Source organism: Zootoca vivipara, chromosome 11, assembly GCF_963506605.1.
Source record: "Zootoca vivipara chromosome 11, rZooViv1.1, whole genome shotgun sequence".
Classification (NCBI taxonomy): Eukaryota; Metazoa; Chordata; class Lepidosauria; order Squamata; family Lacertidae; genus Zootoca; species Zootoca vivipara.
Window position 1 is genome coordinate 42632835 of NC_083286.1, and position 20412 is coordinate 42653246.

At 46.1% G+C, this 20412-nt stretch overlaps 1 protein-coding gene across 1 annotated transcript in view; it reads right to left on the bottom strand.

The window, feature by feature from the left end:
• ITGA2 (integrin subunit alpha 2) overlaps positions 1-20412 on the bottom strand; it is a 63759-nt gene that overhangs the window by 7871 nt on the left and 35476 nt on the right. The window contains exons 17-27 of the mRNA XM_035100567.2: positions 13989-14140; positions 12199-12309; positions 10666-10748; positions 10377-10518; positions 9321-9413; positions 8272-8348; positions 8041-8124; positions 5603-5705; positions 4325-4435; positions 2641-2745; positions 1755-1868 (exon numbers count right to left, since the gene is read on the bottom strand). Of these exons, the coding sequence (XP_034956458.2) occupies positions 1755-1868; positions 2641-2745; positions 4325-4435; positions 5603-5705; positions 8041-8124; positions 8272-8348; positions 9321-9413; positions 10377-10518; positions 10666-10748; positions 12199-12309; positions 13989-14140 (1175 nt within the window). The remainder of the gene's footprint in view (positions 1-1754; positions 1869-2640; positions 2746-4324; positions 4436-5602; positions 5706-8040; positions 8125-8271; positions 8349-9320; positions 9414-10376; positions 10519-10665; positions 10749-12198; positions 12310-13988; positions 14141-20412) is intronic.

Here is a 20412-nt window from a genome sequence, read left to right on the forward strand (position 1 = left end):
GTTGTACTCCAAAAACAGCTAGAGACTCAAGTTTTGGAAACACTGGTCTAAACCTCTTTTAAAGCTATGTGCTGTGAGATATTAAATCTGCCCCTCTTCCTTGTTCTGGAAGGAATGGAAGAAAAGAGAGCATCTAGACATGGGTGGCAAGAGGTCACCATATGATCCAAGAGAAGACCAAAGACACAGCAGGCTTTAAAGGCTGCTTGCACATCGAGGCATATCGTGAATAATTCCATATAAAGTCATATTTGGCAGCTGCAACATTCATATGGGGACGATTGCTCATATATGTCATAAAAGTCCACCAAACAGCTGCAAAGTCTTCAGGATCTGCGTTTCCACTTAATGCTTTCGTTCCAGGATAGCAATGCCTATAGTACTTTCTTAAGCTAACTGTCCCACTGTGACATTCGAGACATCTTTCCCATTCCGAACAATTACAAATTGGGCAGCTTTGTCTGTGGAAGAACATTTGAACTTCTATCTTGGCCTGGTTTACACCTGCAGATTGTATTTCATGTACTAGGTAATGGTCTTCTTGTTCTTCCTTTAAAGCAGAAATCTATTCAATGTTTTTATACGACGTTTCCCCTTGTTGGATTCTATGCCTAATTTACATTGTTTCACATTATTTTAGCTGCTGGGCTTAATTGTTAATATCAGTTGTTGGTTTGTTTGTTTGTTTGTGGGGGTTTTTTGGACTTTCGGCTGTTGCAATTTATATCGTATTTGTAATTTGCATTTTATTTATTTTTTGTGTGTCAACTACCAAGAGAATTTGGTTGGATGAGTAGTATACAAATGTAGTAAATAAATAAAATTGGCAGCACCACTTCAGACTGCATGTGCAGGAAATCACACCTGCTACATTAAAATAAATAAATAAATCTCCCTGTAAATAAGAAAGCCAGCATAATTAGTAAAGGGCTAGGTTATAACCTTTCTCCCTCTCCCTAATATGCTAGCTTCCAACTTGCAGGAAGCTTTTAAGATGAGACTGAATCTGAATGTGGTGTCTCTCAATCGCAGCCTAAAGTGGCAAAACCCATTGTAGCTTTCTGCGCTCCAACATCCGGTTTCACTACTTGTGTACCTCATTATTTATTATTTATTATTTATACCCCGCCCATCTGGCTGGGTTTTCCCCGCCACTCATGTCTCCCAGTTAGCGGTTCAAAGCATCTCTTATAGTTTTAAAGTAGCAACAAAGTTTCCCCCCTAATTGCACCTAATTTAGCCTCCATTTACATTTATGTTTTCTTTTTACAATGTTATGCAAAGTAACAGAAGACAAAACAATTTCACTTTGTGTTTTAGTGCTTAGCTCTAAAGGGATGTGGGTGGTGCTGTGGTCTAAACCACTGCTTGCCGATCAAAAGGTTGGCGGTTCGAATCCCCACAACAGAGTGAGCTCCTGTTTCTCTGTCCCAGCTCCTGCCTACCTACGCCAGTGCAAGTACCGGTAGATAAATAGGTACCACTGTGGTGGGGAGGTAAATGGCATTTCTGTGCATTCTGGTTTCTGTTGCACCAGAAGTGGCTTAGTCATGCTGACCACATGACCCGGAAAGCTGTCTGTGGACCAACACTGGCTCCCTCGGCCTGAAAGCGAGATGAGCACTGCAACCCCATAATAACCTTTGACTGGACTTAACCGTCCAGGGGTTCTTTACCACCTTCTTTTTTTAGCTCCATGAATATCAAACAACAGAAAATATCCAGTAACTCATTAAAGCATAGATGTTACTTACAGCTGCAAACGTCCCATTCCAGATTCTGGTAGAAACATTAACATAATACTCTGCTTTCAGTGTGATGTCTTTTAGTGTGCAAGCAATTGTATCACATTGGACATTCTTGCAGTTCTTTTGCAAAAAAAAAAAGGGGGGAGGGAAATGATGATAATATAACATTACTACCTTAAAATGTGTCAGTATAGCAATTCACTAATTTTATTCTATTTTAGGAATTCATTGTTTCTCATTAAAAGTTCTTCCACAGTTCAGCAGAAACCTGCAGTGTCGTAGAAAACATAAAGCTATGTTGCTGATTTGAAGAGCTCCACACATTATACAGTAACAGATCTGGGTTGCCACTGAACATATAATCAATATCCTGGCTCTTGATGAGTGTGCCTGTATGACACAGGTGTTTCAAACTTATGTTCATTTCATTCACTCTTTACATTTCCAAGTGTGCATTTAAATCTAGCTGTGCACTTACAGCAACACCTTAAAATCAATGGCAAATGAATATATCAAAGTATAGTTTTACCATCATGCTTTTGTGTCAGGTAAACAACCTGAGATAGCAAAGGAGGAAAACATATAATTTCATCTCTAGTCTGCTACCCAAAGCACCAACTCTTCCAGCTGCAAGAATGTTTTCATGCGTTACTACAAGCAACCAGTAAATTCTGACATATAGTCACCCTGAATTTTCCATTTCCTTTCAAACAGGACAGTTTCTAGTTAAGACAGAGCTGGTTAACCCGAACCACATGATGATTAAGTCATAGCTAGATTGACATGTGGGGTGTACAAAGCCACTAAACTGAACTATGAAGTGTCCAGGTATTCACTTTCTATAAATAACAATGAAATAACTAGGGTCTCAGCTGTCATAAATTCAACTCACCAGTTCTTTCATAGCTTTGAAGTTCTCCTTCTTAAATGATGCAGTATAGCTTTGTTGTCCTATTTTATATGGATTGATCCGTGCATCACAGCTGATATCAGTACCCTAGAAAGAGTATACAAATAATACTAATACTAATAATAGATGTGAAGGAGCACATGGAGATTTTATCTAGCTAATTAGCTCATGCTAACTGTTTTTATCTATGCAATGGCCTTACTACATGTGACAAATAAAAAATGTATTATTGAACTAGAACTGACAGGACATTTCACAAAAGCAGAAGGCAGCATTTCTGTTTTGCAGCCCCCACTGCATTAAGTTCAATCCTTTTCATATCTCTTAAGAGCAAAGTCCAATTGAGCATAGAGAGCTTTACTCCCATACCTGATGGCAGCCTTGAACTACAGACATACATACCTACTCAGAAGTCAGGCTCAGTAGTTCAAGGGAACTTACTCCCATGTAAGTATGTATAGGATTGCAGCCTTAATCAGTGGCAAAACAATGGAATGGTGGTACAGGATGTCCTAGCATTGTTAATCTTTCCATATTGCATTGCATTCATGTCACCTTTATTACTGTGTTGTAAACCAGATTCAGGTAGGTAGCCGTGTTGGTCTGACGCAGTCGAAATAAATAAAATTAAAAATTGTCCAGTAGCACCCAGGGCTGTTTTAAGCATATCCGGTGCAGAAGGGGAGGGCGCCACATTCTCGGCGCCCCTTCCCCTCCCCGTCCTCCCCACCCCCTGCGCTCGGCAGCTCGAGGCTCGCTTGCTGCGTGGGCTTCCTAAGCATACCTGCCAAGTTGCTGTCCGAGAAATAAGGGACCGGACCGGAAGTAGCAGACCGGAAGTAGCGCTGCCACCATTTTGGAACTGGGCGGAGCAGCATCAAAAGTCGCTTCTGAGCATGCTCCGCCCAGTTCCAAAATGGCCGCCGCACCAGAAGTCACACTGCAGCCATTTTGGAACTGGGCAGAGCAGCATCAAAAGTCGCTTCTGAGCATGCTCCGCCCAATTCCAAAATGGCCACCACGCCAGAATAAACCGGGGGGGGGGGAAATCAGTTTTTTCAGCTAAGAACAGCTGGAAAAATGGGGATTTCCCAGAGAATATGGGAGACTTGGCAGCTATGTTCCCGAGCAGTTCCATTACTGTCATGGGGCGGGCAGGAGGGAGAAGGGCGTTGCATAGCTCTGTGTGCCGCCACCGCTGCCTCCTCTCCCAGGCAGGAAGCTAGAGAGCGCGGCTGGCTGTAGGATGAGCTGCCACTGCCGCCGCCCAGCATGCCCTCGCAGCTGTTCCCAGTTGGTCCTGGACTCCTGCTGCTGGGCGCCCCTGATGAGCGGGCGCAATGGTGCAGGGCACCACTAACCCTAATGGGTAAGACAGCCCTGGTAGCTCCTTAGAGACCAACTAAGTTTGTTAGGGGTATAAGCTTTCCGTGTGCATGCACACTTCTTCAGATACACTGAAACAGAAGTCACTAGACCCTTTTACATAGTGGGAGGGTGGGGTGGGGTTTTTCTCAGAAGGGTAGTAGGAGATGGGTGATTGGCTCAATGGGTATGGTAAACCTGTTGACAACTGTTAACGACTGCAATTAGTCCTACAGAAAAAAGCAAGGGATAGTATGCAGATGACCAAACTGTAATTCAAATATCTAGACTGTCTTTTCACCTGACTGGTGTGCAAAGCTGTCACATACATCAACGGACTGTTCCCTTCGGTGTGCTCTGGAATACGGATCTTTAAATATGCCATGCTTAGGGGAATACTTCCTGTTGTGATCTGAAAAACAAAGAATTATCTGGATAACCTGCAGATGTTGGTTTATCTTGTAAGACCTGTTTTCTGTTATTACTAACAGTGGGGAAGTGCAAGCTTTAAAAATGGTTACCACTATAAAATGTACATATGTGCTTATGAACTGGACTTGTAGAACCACAATCAAAGCACAGGGCAGAATTTGCCTTCCTGAAAGCTTTCACTTAACCTTAAAAAAAAAAAAGATACACGACATTCTAATTCTCAATGTCAAAACAATTCTACGAAGATGTGCAGGGAATATTTTCTCAAGGCATTAAAATCAGAACAAGGAATGCAGAAAGCTTCCAGAAGCCAAGGGATATGATTTTAGTGCTCCCTACAGTTTTCCTAGCTCCTCTTCTCATTCTCTATAATGCTTCTCTTGGCCCATATACCCTCCTCAATTTTTAACATGTCTTTTTTTTTTTGTTAAGACATTGAATTCTCAAAAACAAAATTCAGAAACCCTTGGATGCCAACAAAAAATTATAAGCACAGAATGTTTGGGTTTGAAGTTAGGGTGTGGTGGCATGTGTGCATTTGGCTTAAAACTGGCAAAGTTTCCAAAACATTAAGCCTTCAGGCAAAGCACTGGCACAGAGCTTTGTATGCACAGCTGCAATGTGGAAAGGATTTCAGATGTTCACTAGTGAAACTCAATGAGTCCTTTCAGCACAGTCTTGCCAGACACGCCCATCATCATTGTCTCAGATGATGAGGAACCCCCCCCCCCCGGTCACTTTCTCTCTTACTGAATTGCCGTGAGGATATAACAGGGTGAGGCCATGTATGTGGTCTTGAGATACTTGCAGCAAAGGCAGAATATTAATAAATGCAGATAAATTAAGAACCTAAACATAAAACAGCAGTGCTACTGGTGGAAGACCAAAAGTAGACTATGTTGAGCAGATGGGGTAAGTTTGACTTCCCAAATTTGCTCCCTCCCACCTTTGCCCAGGGCTGTGCAGAAGAAGATACGTGGCAACCTACCCATGGCCACGTTGTCTTGGGACTGGCATGCACTGCTTATTCTCGCTCCAGCCCAGTAAGTTGCCCCCGGCTTAGTGTTTAGTTCAATACGCTTTAGGAGGAAATGCAAAAACTAAATATTTCTTAGGGATTTAAAAGCTAGCAGAGATATTTACCAACCTTAACAGAAAAATTGAACGCGGGTCCAATTTCATTGAAACTGTTCACCGTTGAAGGTATGTGGTTTTCCGAATAAACCTCATAAAAGTTCATTTGGGTGAACCTGAGCAGAAATAAGAGTATCAATAAGCATTCTTTTGGAAATCTTAGTGGGTGGTTTCTGTTTTTGTATTAAATCAGAGGCACTGAGTTCAGAAGCATATTTGGAAAAGATTTGTTTATATGTTGGTTTATTTTTATTACACCATCATGGGGGATAAGCCTATCAGTGGCCAAGAGCCATGATGGCAGTATACTGTGTCCGATATTGGCAGCAGTATACATCTATATGCCAGTTGCTTGGAATCACAAGTGGGAGAGTGCTGTTATACTCATGCCAGGCTTTTGAGATTCCTACAGGCATCTGGTTGGCTATTGTGAGAAAAGGATGCTGGAATAGCATCCTTTGACCTGTTCCTTCAGGGTTGTTCTTAGTGAATGGCCAACGTGTGGTGATCATTCACATGTTAATGCTGGAAATCCCAGATGAATTGTGTCAGTGCCCAGAATTATATATGTATTTCCTTTTCTCCCCAGACGTACAGAAATGAACCGTGACACTCAACATTTAGATTACTGTCAACATTCATTGCTGTGTGCCTTGAGTTCTTTTGGACACCCTTAAGTGCCAACTTTTATATTAGAATGTCAGCAGATTCAGATTATATTAGAATGTCAGACATTCGCTTGTACCAATCTATATATATATAAATGTAAACTGAAAACAGGCCTTTTGCAGCAACAAGGCCCAACATTGCCAAGTGGAGGTAGGGGCCTACTTGGGTGTGTGTGTGTGACGGGGCCAAATAGGGGGCAGGGATAGGTAATGGGTCAGAGCAGGGTGGGGGGGAGACACAGGGATGAAACCTGCCCTCTCCACAGTATCTCGCCTCAGCTTTGCAGACTAGGCTAAGTGGATTTAGGGGCCTGCCTGGGTGGGGGATGGGGGGTGAATAGGCCGCAGCATAGAATCAACTGAATATGGGCCTTTTACAAGGGGCCGTGCCTTTGGGTAGAATAAATGTTATTTCACATAACACACATGGGTAGGGGAGTCAGCTTTGGGACAGGGCAAAATTTTACAGAACATGCGCATTGGGGGAATGATTGTGTGCAAAATGAACGGGTCACAGGGATAACACGGGGGGGGGGGTTGGACGGAGGAGAGGAGGGAAATCACAGGGATAAGCCAGGGGTGGGGGTAAGAGGAGGCACAATAGGTCATGGATCAGGACAGAGTTGGGGGATTCACAGGGATGAGGGAGGGGGATGAGGGGGGGAATCACAGGGATAAGCCAGGGGGTGAAGGGAGGAGTGGGGGAATCACAGGGATACATCATGGATCGGCACAGGATCACACAAATAACCCAAAGCAACGCATGGCAGGGCCAGCTAGTAGCTTAATAAAAATGTCAACATTTCTATTACTTATGTGTCCTAATTTCTCTTTCCCCTATGGACGCTAGAATCAAGATAGGAAACCTCAATAGAACCATTAGACTGTCTCCAAGATTGTTCTTTCAGATCTGTTATGGGGGTGGTGGGAATTCTCCTTAAAGCCACACCAGCAACTATGTGAGAAAATTAATTGAAATTAATTCATGGGGGCACATGCCACTTTCATGATTACCGTATATACTGGCGTATTAGACGGCTTTTGAACCCAGGAAATTTTTTTCAAAAGTTGGGGGCCCGTCATACGCCGGGTCCAAGAATCTGGTCCATCGCTCTCTGCTCTCTCTTTTACTGCTGCTCAGCGTCTTTCGCTGGCTGTGTGAGCCTCCGATGTCTCTGCCCCTCTATCGCTATCCTCTCTATGGTTTCTTTCCCCCCCTTTTGCTCGATGTCTCTGCCTCCCTCTCCCTCTCCCTCCTTTTGATCGATGTCTCTGCTTCTCTATCTCTCCTCTCTCTGGCTTCTTTTCCCCTCTCAATAACTAAGCAAGCAAGCAAGCAAACAAACCACCATTTCCCCGGCTGCAGACTTGAGTGCTGGAGAAGACAGCCTCCCCTCCCCTCCCCGCCAAAAAAGGGCTGGAGTACATCCCAAATTCTATATTTTAACTTGAAAAGTAAGGGGTCGTCTTATACGCCCAGTCGCCTTATATGCCAGCATATACGGTAGTACAGATGATAAAAAGGGAAGTTGGTACCTGCCAGAGGGGGTGCACTCGAGGGCACCTTTATGCATATGTGCTGGCTATATCCAGAAATAACTATTGGAGAGCAATACATTTATATATGTAAAATGTGTATTTTGGTTATGTCTTAATATTATGACTGATAAGGCCTGTATTTATTGTTCCTTTTCTCTTCTTTTTTTTAAAAAAAGTTTTTACAGTCGCCCAGAATTTTGACTAGTCTTGTTAATGCAAAAACTGTTGGTCATTTTAGAGTTACCTTGTTAAGTGAACTTCTGCATCATAGCGAAGTGGAACTGTTAGGTTGACCTGATTATTGGTATCATCCTCTTCATTGCTTGCACTATCAATAAGAAAAAGAACTGCATATTTTAAACGTCCAATGCGTTTATAAACACATTTATAAACACAGGCTGATAATAATACCTTAACTGTTGCTATAAGCTGCAAGAAACGTGCTAAAAATGTTATACGAAATATTATACTATACCTCAGAGCTTGAAAACGCAGAACTGCCAGATTCTGAAGATTTTTCAAATTAAAGTCAAAATGAACATCAAAAGACACCTATGACAAACAGAGATAAAAGATGAAATTAAAATAAGCAAAGCCACTTTTATTTATGGCAATGACCCGGTTTGCACATAGCACTAAGCCAAATCATGGCTTAGAACGAATGAGCAAACATGTGAGTTCTTAGAGCACCTTCCCCAGTCACACTGCTGCCAGGCCGCCTGGGGCTAAGCAATTGTTTGGCTTAGCATTACACCTGAACCCAGGTTCACTGTCTGTCTCGCTCCAAGCACATATACCTGTACATACTACAGCCGGTTTCTGTACTTCAGCTGATCTGCTGCTAATCTGAAGTTTATATATTATACTAGTATCAACTTGTTATTTAGTTATAAAGCATGGAAATAAAAGTATCACAGCTGTTGAATTAGAATTTAATTTTCACCTATAAATATTAATAGTAAAAGTATTGCAATAGTTTGAGTTCAGCTTTTAGCCATCAAAATATTTCCGCAAGCTACTTTGTGCTGAAGATAAACACCCGAGGGACCTGTCTTAAAGAACTCAGCTGTAAATATGCATTGCTTTCCCACCACCACCAAATCAGAACCATTGGCACTGATGCAATGAAAACCACACTAATTCCTAATACTTACCCCAGGGTTAGGCAACCTAAGGCCTGGGGGCCGGATGCGTCCCAATCGCCTTCTCAATCCGGCCCACGGACAGTCCGGGAATCAGTGTGTTTTTGTATGAGTAGAATGTGTCCTATTATTTAAAATGCATTCCTGGGTTATTTGTGGGGCCTGCCTGGTGTTTTTACATGAGTAGAATGTGTGCTTTTATTTAAAATGCATCTCTGGGTTATTTGTGGGGCATAGGAATTTGTTCATTCAATTGGTTAGAATCAGGCATAGAGAGTTCTGGGATGCTTGTTCACATCAGCAGAGCTACAATACACATGCATGAAGCCAAAGCTGGTTGTTTCTGCAAAACCTAGCATACATAGGAACTCTAACAGATTACCTGTTGTCCTGTTTTAAAGACAGGGTAGCTAATTTGGCAGACAACAAGCTGCTGAATAGTGGTCATCTGACACGAAACTTCAGTTCCGTCTACCTAAAGGTAACAAGCAGACATTTTTCAGCATTAAACTGTAGAACAGAAACAGAGAAGGCTTACATTATGATTTTAAAGGGTGGTTCTTGTGATACTGAGTTCAGTAGTGCTTACTCTGAAGTAAGTGATTATAACACTGAAAGTCTCATACACTGGGGTGGGAGAAAAAGGGCACAAGTCAGTTGATTTTCCCCCTAAGCGTTAAGATCAGTGCCAGGTTTATGTATAAGCTATAGCTTGGGCCCCCAAAAAAATTTAAGGAAAAAAACCCGGATGTACATTTCCAAAATATAAGATAAAAAACAAATAAAATAAAACAAAACCTACATACAGCAACAGTGTTTTGTGTTGTGTAGGCTCCTATGATGTAAGTAATGGGCCTCACCTGCTCGTCTGCTCCCTAAAATATCACTGGTTTGCTCATTTCTATATATAGGGTGCCTACATTCTGCACGTGCAAATGGTTTTAGATACCTATTAGGTCCATAAATTACCATATAGCATATATTCAACACAAAAAAACAGCGGCAATTTGTTCTTGACAAAGGACAGCTGGACATATAAAGGGCCCCATTACCTTCAGTAGCATAGGGCCTCATCAAACCTAAATCTGGCCCTGGTTAAGATGGCTGGCTCGTTTCTTTCTTAAGCTTGGCAAACTGAACTACTAGAATTAGGCTGCAATTCTAACACACGGTTACTAGGGACGAAGTCCCACTAAACTCAGTGGGACATCTGAGTAAACATGTTTAGGACTACACTTGCACAGGTCTGATTTGTGACAAAATAGAACATTATGCAGTTTTGATATTTCAGGCCATATCTTTTCAACGGTGAAGAGATTGGGTGGGATTCACACTAGCTAACAAAGTGGCACAAATCTAAAAGTAAATACTCTTCTAAAAATAATAAGTGGTATCACTACTACCAATGACAGCGGTAGAAACCGAAATAAACACATACAGGTGAAGAAGATGAAGCAAAAAACAAGTTTTCGGAAAAAGCAATTTGAATTCTGGTGTTGTATGCATTTTCCTTGTGGTTTCTCAGTTTCACACTGAATATCAATCTTTTGTTCTTACTGCTGATAACAAAGTGTTGTTTGCTGTTGCCAGGGATGAAAAAGAAAGAACAGAAACACACAGTTAATGTGGTTGGACTCGAGTCTACAACATATATATATGTAATACAAAGCCCAACCTGAAATTTTGAACCAAAATGCAAAATTGGGTCTAATCTAAACTACTCTTACCCATTATTTCCTTTCTGTTGAACATCAAGCACGAGGTCGGTGTTGCAGACTTCATCCTCACCGCAATCTTTAACAAATGGTATCTACAAAATAAAATTAAAATTAAATTAAAAAAATACTCCCATCTTCTTTGTTCAAGGTGGGGGGAATCCATATTTCTTTCTGGTCTTCGTTGGGAGCAAGAGTAGGAAAGAAATTTAATGAATAAAAATGAAATAAAAATCCAAACAGCTGTTATTAGTTCCTGTGTCATCGTAAGGGTCTCTGTGGTTCTCTGTATCTATGCTAATAAATTAACACATTTATAATTCTGTAACCCAACTCCTGCCCGAAGACTACTCAACTTTTTTGAACTTTGAACTTTTGAACTTTGAACTTTTTGAACTTTGTAAGTTCAAGAAAATATGCCTTACTTCGTATCATTAATTCTGCTTTAACTGTAATGAGGCTGACAAAGAGATGTTGAAAGTACTTAAGCCTCACACCACCCTCTCCAAATCCTTTCCCTGTCTCCAAGTATCTTTCCAAGACTGCACCTGGTCTGCTTTCAACAGTGTATCATGAGGTTTTGTTTTTGTTTCCTTAACCATAGGTAAAAAGGTAAAGGACCCCTGGATGGTTAAGTCCAGTCAAAGGCAACTATGGGGTTGTGGCGCTCATCTCACTTTCAGGCCGAGGGAGCTGGTGTTTGTCCACAAACAGCTTTCCGGGTCATGTGGCCAGCAGGACTAAACTGTTTCTGGCACAACAGAACACTGTGATGGAAACCAGAGCGCATGGAAACGCCATTTCTGTATTTTAATATTTTGTTGGAAGCCGCCCAGAGTGGCTGGGGGAACCCGGCCAGATGGGCGGGGTATAAATAATAAATTATTATTATTATTATTATTATTATTATTATTATTATTATTATTATTATTATTATTTACCTTCCTGCCACAGTGGTACCTATTTATCTACTTGCACTGGCATGCTTTCGAACTGCTAGATTGGCAGAAGCTGGGACAGAGCAACGGGAGCTCGCTCTGTCACGGGGATTCGAACTGCCGACCTTCTGATCGGCAAGCCCAAGAGGCTCAGTGGTTTAGACCACAGCGCCGATTTAAGGAAACTGACAGCTCCCTTTGTTGACATGCTGCTGCTGCTGAGCAGACAGAAACTCGCCATTGAAGGCCGTCTTTTTTTGACAGTGGTAGGTTGCTATTTGCTCCCTCCAAACATTTTGCAAATGGATGGTAAGCCAGGAAGTATTCTTTGATGAAATTTTCAATGTGAGTCAGGATTTGAGGGCTTGTAAAGCTGTTCTCAACTGAGGCATTTCTAGTCCCTGAACCTTGAATCTGGGTCCAAAGAATGCTGGCTCCTGTGCTTGTTAATAAATTCTATATTTTTGGCCTAGTCATGGCACTGATGGATTTATCCAATCAGTGCCACTAAAGCAACCTTGTTTTCTATTCCTATAGTGGGACTCATATTGATCACGTGTCAATTTATGGATTATGCAATAAGAGTAATGTGTGTTAATATACTTACACTGTAAGTAACAGATGCAGGGGAAGTTTTATCAAGAGCAGGACTTGAACCAGGATTATTGAGGCCAATATCAACACGCACACTAAGAGAGTTGACAGCATCAGAGGGTTCCTGTATACACAAACATAGAAACACAAACCACCAACTGAAATCTCTTCAGTTAATATTTCTCATATACACAACTTCTGGCTGAGAATACCTGTAATTCAATGGTCAAATGATCTGATACTCTGATAAATAATATTGAAGATTTTTTTAAATATACACTGCATTCTGCCGAACATTTTGTTTTTGCACAAGACTAACTTATCACAGTACTAAAGGTAAAGGTAAAGGGACCCCTGACCATTAGGTCCAGTCGTGACCGACTCTGGGGTTGTGTGCTCATCTCGCATTATTGGCCGAGGGAGCCGGCATACAGCTTCCAGGTCATGTGGCCAGCATGACAAAGCCGCTTCTGGCAAACCAGAGCAGCACATGGAAATGCCATTTACCTTTCCCGCTGTAGCAGTTCCTATTTATCTACTTGCATTTTGACGTGCTTTCGAACTGCTAGGTTGGCAGGAGCTGGGACCGAGCAACAGGAGCTCACCCCGTCACAGGGATTCGAACCGCCGACCTTCTGATCAGCAAGCCCTAGCCTCTTTCCAAAAACGGAAAGACCGAGTTATCTCTGCCCCTTTTTATTTTTTCATGTTAGTGGTTTTCGCTGCTCCCCTCCTTAAAAGCTCAGCAACTTTGACTTGGCCCCCTAAAAAGCTCAAGAACTTTGACCTGCCCCCCCCCCAAATTGGGGGTGTTGTGGGCAGATCTTTGCACCCCGGCGCCACGTATGTTAAAGACGGCCCTGCCCAAGGTGGCTAACACCTTCACAATAAAAAATAAAAACAGTTGCAGTTAAAAACATTATCTCAGCTAGTTACCTCAGGGTTACCAGGTGCAGTGTTTTTAAGCCACCAAATGCCTAGACAGGGATGTTTTTATATTCCTCCTGAAAGTCAACAATTAGGGAGACAGGCACACCACATTGGGAACAGCACCCCACAAATTCCACTGAAATGGCCCTGTCAACACCAACTGGGCAGTCCCCAGTGGCAGCACCTCCTCTGCCAATCCTAAGGTCTGAGATGGTTGTTATTGATAGGAGGTGATGGAGCTTATATACAGATGCCAATGGAACATTCCATCATATGGTCTCTCCATAGCTGCCAAGTCCGGGTCATAAAGATCCAGGATCGGCAGCGCGCGCATGACTGGAAGTTGCGTGACGCAACTTCCGGTGGCGCTTCGCCCTTCTATGGGCATCAGAAAATGGCGGCGCCAGCGCCGGAAGTCGCTTCCGCGCATGACCGGAAACACGTAAAAGCGACTTCCGGCACCGGCGCCGCCATTTTCTGATGCCCATAGAAGGGCGAAGCGCCACCGGAAGTCGCTTCACGCAACTTCCGGTCATGCGCGGAAGCGACTTCCGGCGCCGGCGGCGCCATTTTCCGGTGCCCATAGAAGGGCAAAGCGGCACCAGAAAAATGGCCACCGGGAAGAAGCGAATTTAAGGGAGAATGCCGGGATTTATCGCCAAACGGGATACCGCCGGGAAACAGTAAGGAAAAAGGGGTTTTCCCGGCGGATACGGGATACTTGGCAGCTATGGGTCTCTCAATGGCTCTCTGAAGTTGTACAGGCAGACTAGCTGCAAGCTGCAACTGCTATCTGCTGTTTGTAAGGGCCAGGCCACAACCATTCATTTCTACAAATATGGATAACATACAGATTAGTTAGCTAATATCTACCTGGACATTAAAAACATGCTCCTTGCAGTTCTCCGTGGAGCGGACTAGGATATTACTCTGTAGATACCTCTCCTTATTTTCTTTAAACAATCCTCGAGAAGTCACTCGAGAGGACAAGAGATCAGCATCCAATGTCAGGTTGTATCTGATATCTAAAAAGAAGAAGAAAATGGTACGTATTTTAAAGGCAACTGTTTATTGAGAAATTTATATCAGACTCTTCTAACGCAAATGTATTACTCGGGGCAGCTTAAAACAATAAAAAAAAAAACCACAATTCAAACAGCAATTGAAAAACACATCATATCTTTATGATCCTTTTATAACTGCTCTTCGGCAGCCCAGTGAAAAAGAAGAAGACAAGAAAAAAAAGTTGTGAAGGAAAGGGAATTTCAGCTAGTATGAATTGTCAAGAACACCAGAAATAATTATCCCTCCTACACAATTATTCAAGGAGCATCAGGTTACCCTACTGTGTGTGTGTGGGGGGGGGGGGGGAGAGCCTAAGTTCACATATATTTGTTCAAACACAAATAACTGGAATATTCAGGACTATACCTGCTCTATGGCAAGCTCTTAAAGAAATGGGAGTGCCTGATCACCTCATCTGTCTCCTGAGAAATCTCTATGTGGGACAAGAAGCTACAGTTAGAACTGGATATGGAACAACTGATTGGTTCAAAATTGGGAAAGGATTTATGACAAGGCTGTATATTGTCTCCCTGCTTATTTAACTTATATGCAGAATTCATCACGCGAAAGGCTGGACTGGATGAATCCCAAGATTGCCGGAAGAAATATCAACAACCTCAGATATGCAGATGACACAACCTTGATGGCAGAAAGTGAGGAGGAATTAAAGAACCTTTTAACGAGGGTGAAAGAGGAGAGCGCAAAATATGCCCTAAAGCTCAACATAAAAAAAACTAAGATCATAGCCACTGGTCCCATCACCTCCTGGCAAATAGACGGGGAAGAAAGGGAGGCAGTGAGAGATTTTACTTTCTTGGGTTCCATGATCACTGCAGATGGTGACATCCTTTATGAAATTAAAAGACGCCTGCTTATTGGGAGAAAAGCAATGACAAACCTAGACAGCATCTTAAAAAGCAGAGACATCACCTTGCCTACAAAGGTCCGTATAGTTAAAGCTATGGTTTTCCCAGTAGTGATATATGGAAGTGAGAACTGGGCCATAAAGAAGGCTGATCACCGAAGAATTGATGCTTTTGAATTATGGTGCTGGAGGAGACTCTTGAGAGTCCCATGGTGAAATATACTCGGAGTCGAGAGTGAATTTCATGCTCTTTATTCAGCTCATATTCATCAAGGAGAAGAAGAGAAGACGAATGGCTCTTTTCCCAAAACCATCTGCTTATATACATTATTTACACAATGGGCCTTGCGTGATTGGCTACTTCAGGGCTACACCTGTGGGCCAATTATATTGTGGATTGACTTCTGCCTGCAGCCTGATTGGCTGCTCCTACAGGCCAATCAGGTAGCAGATTCACTTCTGCCAGCCGCCTGATTGGCTGCTCCAGCAGGCCAATCAGGTTGCGGATTCACTTCCACCTGGAGTTGGATTGGGTAGCTCCCGCTGATTCTGAATCCTATTGTTCTAGGATTCAGCTCAGTACATAACACCCCTCCCCTCTAAGTTCCAGTCCTGCCCGGGAAGTTGCATTCGTAGTCCCCAAGGTCTGCTGGCCGCCTCCGTGTGCGTTGTGGCCTGGGGTGTTCCTTGGTCAGGGGTTCTGGTTCTGGCTCGTGTTCCGAGGCTGCTGGCTGTGCCGGGGCTGTCTGGTCTGGCGCCACTGAACCACTAGGTTGTGACTCTGGTTCCGGTGTCCTTCCAGCCTCGGGGCGCCCCTCTGTGCCTACTGCTTCTGCTTTCCCTGCCCACCCCTCTCGCTCTACAGGCCTCACTGCCCTGCTGTCCCCTTGGGACCCCTCTGTCCCGCTCTCCTCCTGGGTTCCTCCTGGGAATCGTCGCCGTAGCTGGTCGCAGTGGCGGCGCCAACATTGCCCCCCTTCCGTTAGTACCTCGTACGACACGGGACCGGTCACCTTGGTGACTGTGGCGGGTACCCATGCTGGGCCTGCCCCAAAATTCTTTGCATACACTGGGTCCTGGGCCACAAATGTCCGGGGGTTCCTGCCTTTCCCCACCACTACCTCATCCTGAGCTCTGTCGGGGTGAAGTCGGTCCAGTCTAGTTGCAAGGCGCCGGCCCATGAGTAGTTCAGCTGGGCTCCGGCCCGTCGTTGTGTTTGGGGTGCTGTGCTGTGCTAGAAGAAATGCGGCAAGGCGGTATTCCCAGTCCCCTTGTGTTATGCGGCGGAGGCTGTCCTTGGTGGTCCGCACCATGCGCTCCGCTTGGCCATTGGTGGCAGGGTGGAATGGTGCTGAGCGGATGTGGCGGATGGCGTTCTGCGCTGTGAAGGTCTGGAACTCCTCTGACGTGAATGCGGTTCCATTGTCCGAGACGAGGGTGTCAGGGAGCCCGTGGGTTGCAACAGCTTACGTAGTACCCGGATGGCTGCCGCCGTAGAAGTGGACGGTACCAGTGCGACCTCCAGCCATTTGGTGTAGGAATCCACCACTATGAAGAATGTTTTTCCCTGGAAGGGGCCAGCGAAGTCCACGTGCAAGCGTGACCATGGATGTCGGGCGGACTCCCAGGGCTGGACTGGGGCCCTTGGGGGATCCGGGCGGGATTCTTGGCAGGTCTGGCAGTGTTGGACCCAGGCCTCTATCTCTCTGTCAATCCCCGGCCACCACACATAACTCCTGGCAAGGGCCTTCATCCTCACTACCCCTGGGTGTGTCTCGTGTAGGGCTGTGAGGACCCTTTTGCGGAGGGGCTGGGGAACAACAACCCTGCTTCCCCATAACAGGCACCCCTTGTGGGCCGACAGTTCATGTTTGCGGTTTGTGTAGCCAGCGAATTCTGGCCCGGGGCTGCTGCTGGGCCATCCTCGCCACACCCAGTCCAGGACCCGGGAGATGACCCTATCTTTTGTGGAATGGTGCGCAACTTCTTGTGCCTGAATGGGTCGGTCGGGAAGCAGCTCCAGGGTCATAACCTCTTGCGCAGGCGCTGGGTCGGGGCCTGTTTCTGGTAGTGGTAGCCTGCTGAGTGCGTCTGCGTGGCCCATCGCCTTCCCAGGGCGGTGGATTAGTGCATACTGGTAGCCGGCAAGGAAAACTGACCACCTGAGGACACGTGGAGACAACACTTGGGGGGTCTGCTTCTCGGGGGCAAACAGGCCAAGCAACGGCTTGTGGTCAGTCACTATGGTAAAGGGCCGCCCGTACAAGAAATCATGGAATTTTTTTACGCCCTTCACGATTGCCAGACCCTCCTTGTCAATCTGTGAGTAGTTTCGTTCGGCTGCAGCAAGCGTCTGGGAGAAGTATGCCACCGGCACCTCTCTTCCATCCGGGAGTTGGTGTCCCAGGACAGCGCCGATGCCATAGGGAGAGGCGTCGCATGCCAGCACCACTGGCAGCCTCTCGTCGAAGTGTGCCAAGACCGAGTTCGAGACGAGCAAGTCCTTGACTGCCTGGAATGCGGCCCTTTGTCGCTGGCCCCACACCCAAGGGGCCCTTTTATCTAGGAGTCTGTGTAGGGGCTCCGCTACCGCTGCCTTATGGGGAAGGAAGGCATGGTAAAAGTTCAATAGTCCCAAGAATGACTGAAGTTCGGGCTTGCTCTTGGGCGCTGGGGCCTCACAAATGGCCCGTACCTTGTCACCGGTTGGATGGACCCCTTCTGCGTCCACCTTAAATCCCAGAAAGTCCACCTGCGGCACTCCCAGTAAACACTTTTCCCGCTTCACCTTGAGGCCCGCCGTCTGGAAACGGTGCAGGACGGAGCGGAGGCGGTCCTCAAATTCCTCTGGTGTGGGCCCGGCGATCAGTACATCATCGAAGAAGGGGGTGACGCCAGGAATCCCTTTAAGGAGAGAGTCCATTAGATTCTGGAATATGCCTGGTGCCACGCTAACGCCAAATTGCAGCCGCTTTACTCTGAATGCCCCTCTGTGCGTCACAATCGTCTGAGCCTCTGCTGTGGCTTCGTCCACAGGCAACTGTTGATACGCTTGGGCCAAGTCCAGTTTGCCAAAGATTTTTGACCCAGCCAGGGTGGCGAGGACATGGCTGACCACTGGCACTGGGTATGCATGGGCCGTGAGAGCCTTGTTTATGGTGCATTTGTAGTCTGCACAGATGCGGACCGAACCGTTAGGCTTGACGGGTGTGACAATTGGAGTTTCCCAGGGGGCGTTGGGCACCGGCTCCAGCACTCCTTGCTCCACGAGCCAGTCCAATTCCTCGTCTATGCGGGGTTTCAGGGCGAACGGGACCCGGCGGGCCTTGTGCCTGATGGGTCGTACAGCGGGGTCTAGCTGTAGGGCAATGGGGGGTCCTGTATATCGTCCCAATGCCCCATCGAAAACCCCTGGAAACTCTTTGCATATGGCGTCCACGTCCACTTGTAAGCTAGTGCGGTTCACCCCGGTAACGGCTAGCCCCAGAGGTCCAAACCATGCCAGTCCCAGTAAGCTAACGTAGGGGCCCTTAACTACCAGCAAGTCCAATTGTTGCTTTCGCCCTCGATATTGCACCCTGAAGGTCCCCACCCCCATTGTAGGGACCTTACGTTTCTGGAAGTCCCGGAGGGTGAATGGGGCCGGCCTTAGTTTGGGACCCCCATTAGGGCACAGTTCCCTTAATGTTCGGGCCGAGATTATGGATAGAGTTGAACCCGTGTCCAGCTCCATGCGGCATGGGGCTCCCTCTATCTGTACCTCTATATAAATTTTCTCTGTGCTGGGATGGGGCAACTGGAATACCTGGTAGTCCGTGATCTCCGTCGAGTTGCCTTGGTGCATGGTGCCGTGTGACCTGGGGCTCCTGGGTCGGTCATCTGATGCTTGTCGGCGGGTGAGTCGAGCCCGACACACCCGGGCGATGTGTCCCAATTTTCTGCACTGCCTGCACTCTGCGTTGCGGAAACGACAGGTCCTCCTCTCGTGGTTCTCCCCGCAGCTTGCACAGTTCCCTCCTTCTCGTCGAGGCTGCTGTGGTGTGTGTGCTGCTTGAGTGCGCCGATGTACTCGGTGTACTTCCTCCCTGTCAGATTCGGATTCGTCGGTGAGGTCTTCGTGGTAGACCCTCGGTTGGGATGGCGGGGCCGGTCGTGCCTCTTGCGTTGACCTCTCGGCGGCTTCGGTTGCCAGGGCTTCCTCCAGAGCAATCTGGAACGTGAGGTCTTTTTTGGCGTAGAGGCGTCGTTGCAACATCTCGTCCCTCAGGCCACCGACGAGGCGGTCACGAAGCATGTTCTCCAACTCTGAGAAGTTGCATAACCGGGCGGCTTGGCGGAGGGAGGTCACAAACCCAGTTATGGTTTCCCCTGGGGCTTGCCGCTTTGCGTAGAAGGCATTTCGGCAAGCTACCACCGAGGGCTGTGGTGAAAAGTGCTCCTTCAGCCGTTCCATTATTGTTTTGTAAGAGACGGTAGCGACATCTCTAGGTGCAAGGAGAGCCCGGGCGATTTCAAACGTCTCCTCTCCACAGACGCTGAAGAATGTCGCCCTCTTCATGGCATCGTTGGTGACTTCTTTCGCTTGCAGGAGGAAGTTGAAACGGGCGGCGTACCCTTCCCAGTCTCCTGATGCTGGTTTGAATGGCAAGAAGCTGCTGTCGGTTGCCATTCTGGGTTCCTTGGGTCCTGGAGCTGAAGCCTGGATGCACGGTGCAATGCAGCGGTGCAGCAGGTGGCGGTGCTGCGGTGCAGTGCGTGGTGGCGGTCAGCTCAGCAGGATCCCACCTTCGTCGCCAGTGAAATATACTCGGAGTCGAGAGTGAATTTCATGCTCTTTATTCAGCTCATATTCATCAAGGAGAAGAAGAGAAGACGAATGGCTCTTTTCCCAAAACCATCTGCTTATATACATTATTTACACAATGGGCCTTGCGTGATTGGCTACTTCAGGGCTACACCTGTGGGCCAATTATATTGTGGATTGACTTCTGCCTGCAGCCTGATTGGCTGCTCCTACAGGCCAATCAGGTAGCAGATTCACTTCTGCCAGCCGCCTGATTGGCTGCTCCAGCAGGCCAATCAGGTTGCGGATTCACTTCCACCTGGAGTTGGATTGGGTAGCTCCCGCTGATTCTGAATCCTATTGTTCTAGGATTCAGCTCAGTACATAACACATGGTCTGCAAAAAGATCAAACCTATCCATTCTGAAGGAAATCAGCCCTGAGTGCTCACTGGAAGGACAGACCGTGAAGCTGAGGCTCCAATACTTTGGTCACCTCATGAGAAGAGAAGACTCCCTGGAAAAGACCCTGATGTTGGGAAAGATGGGGGGCACAAAGGAAGGGGACAACAGAGGACGAGATGGT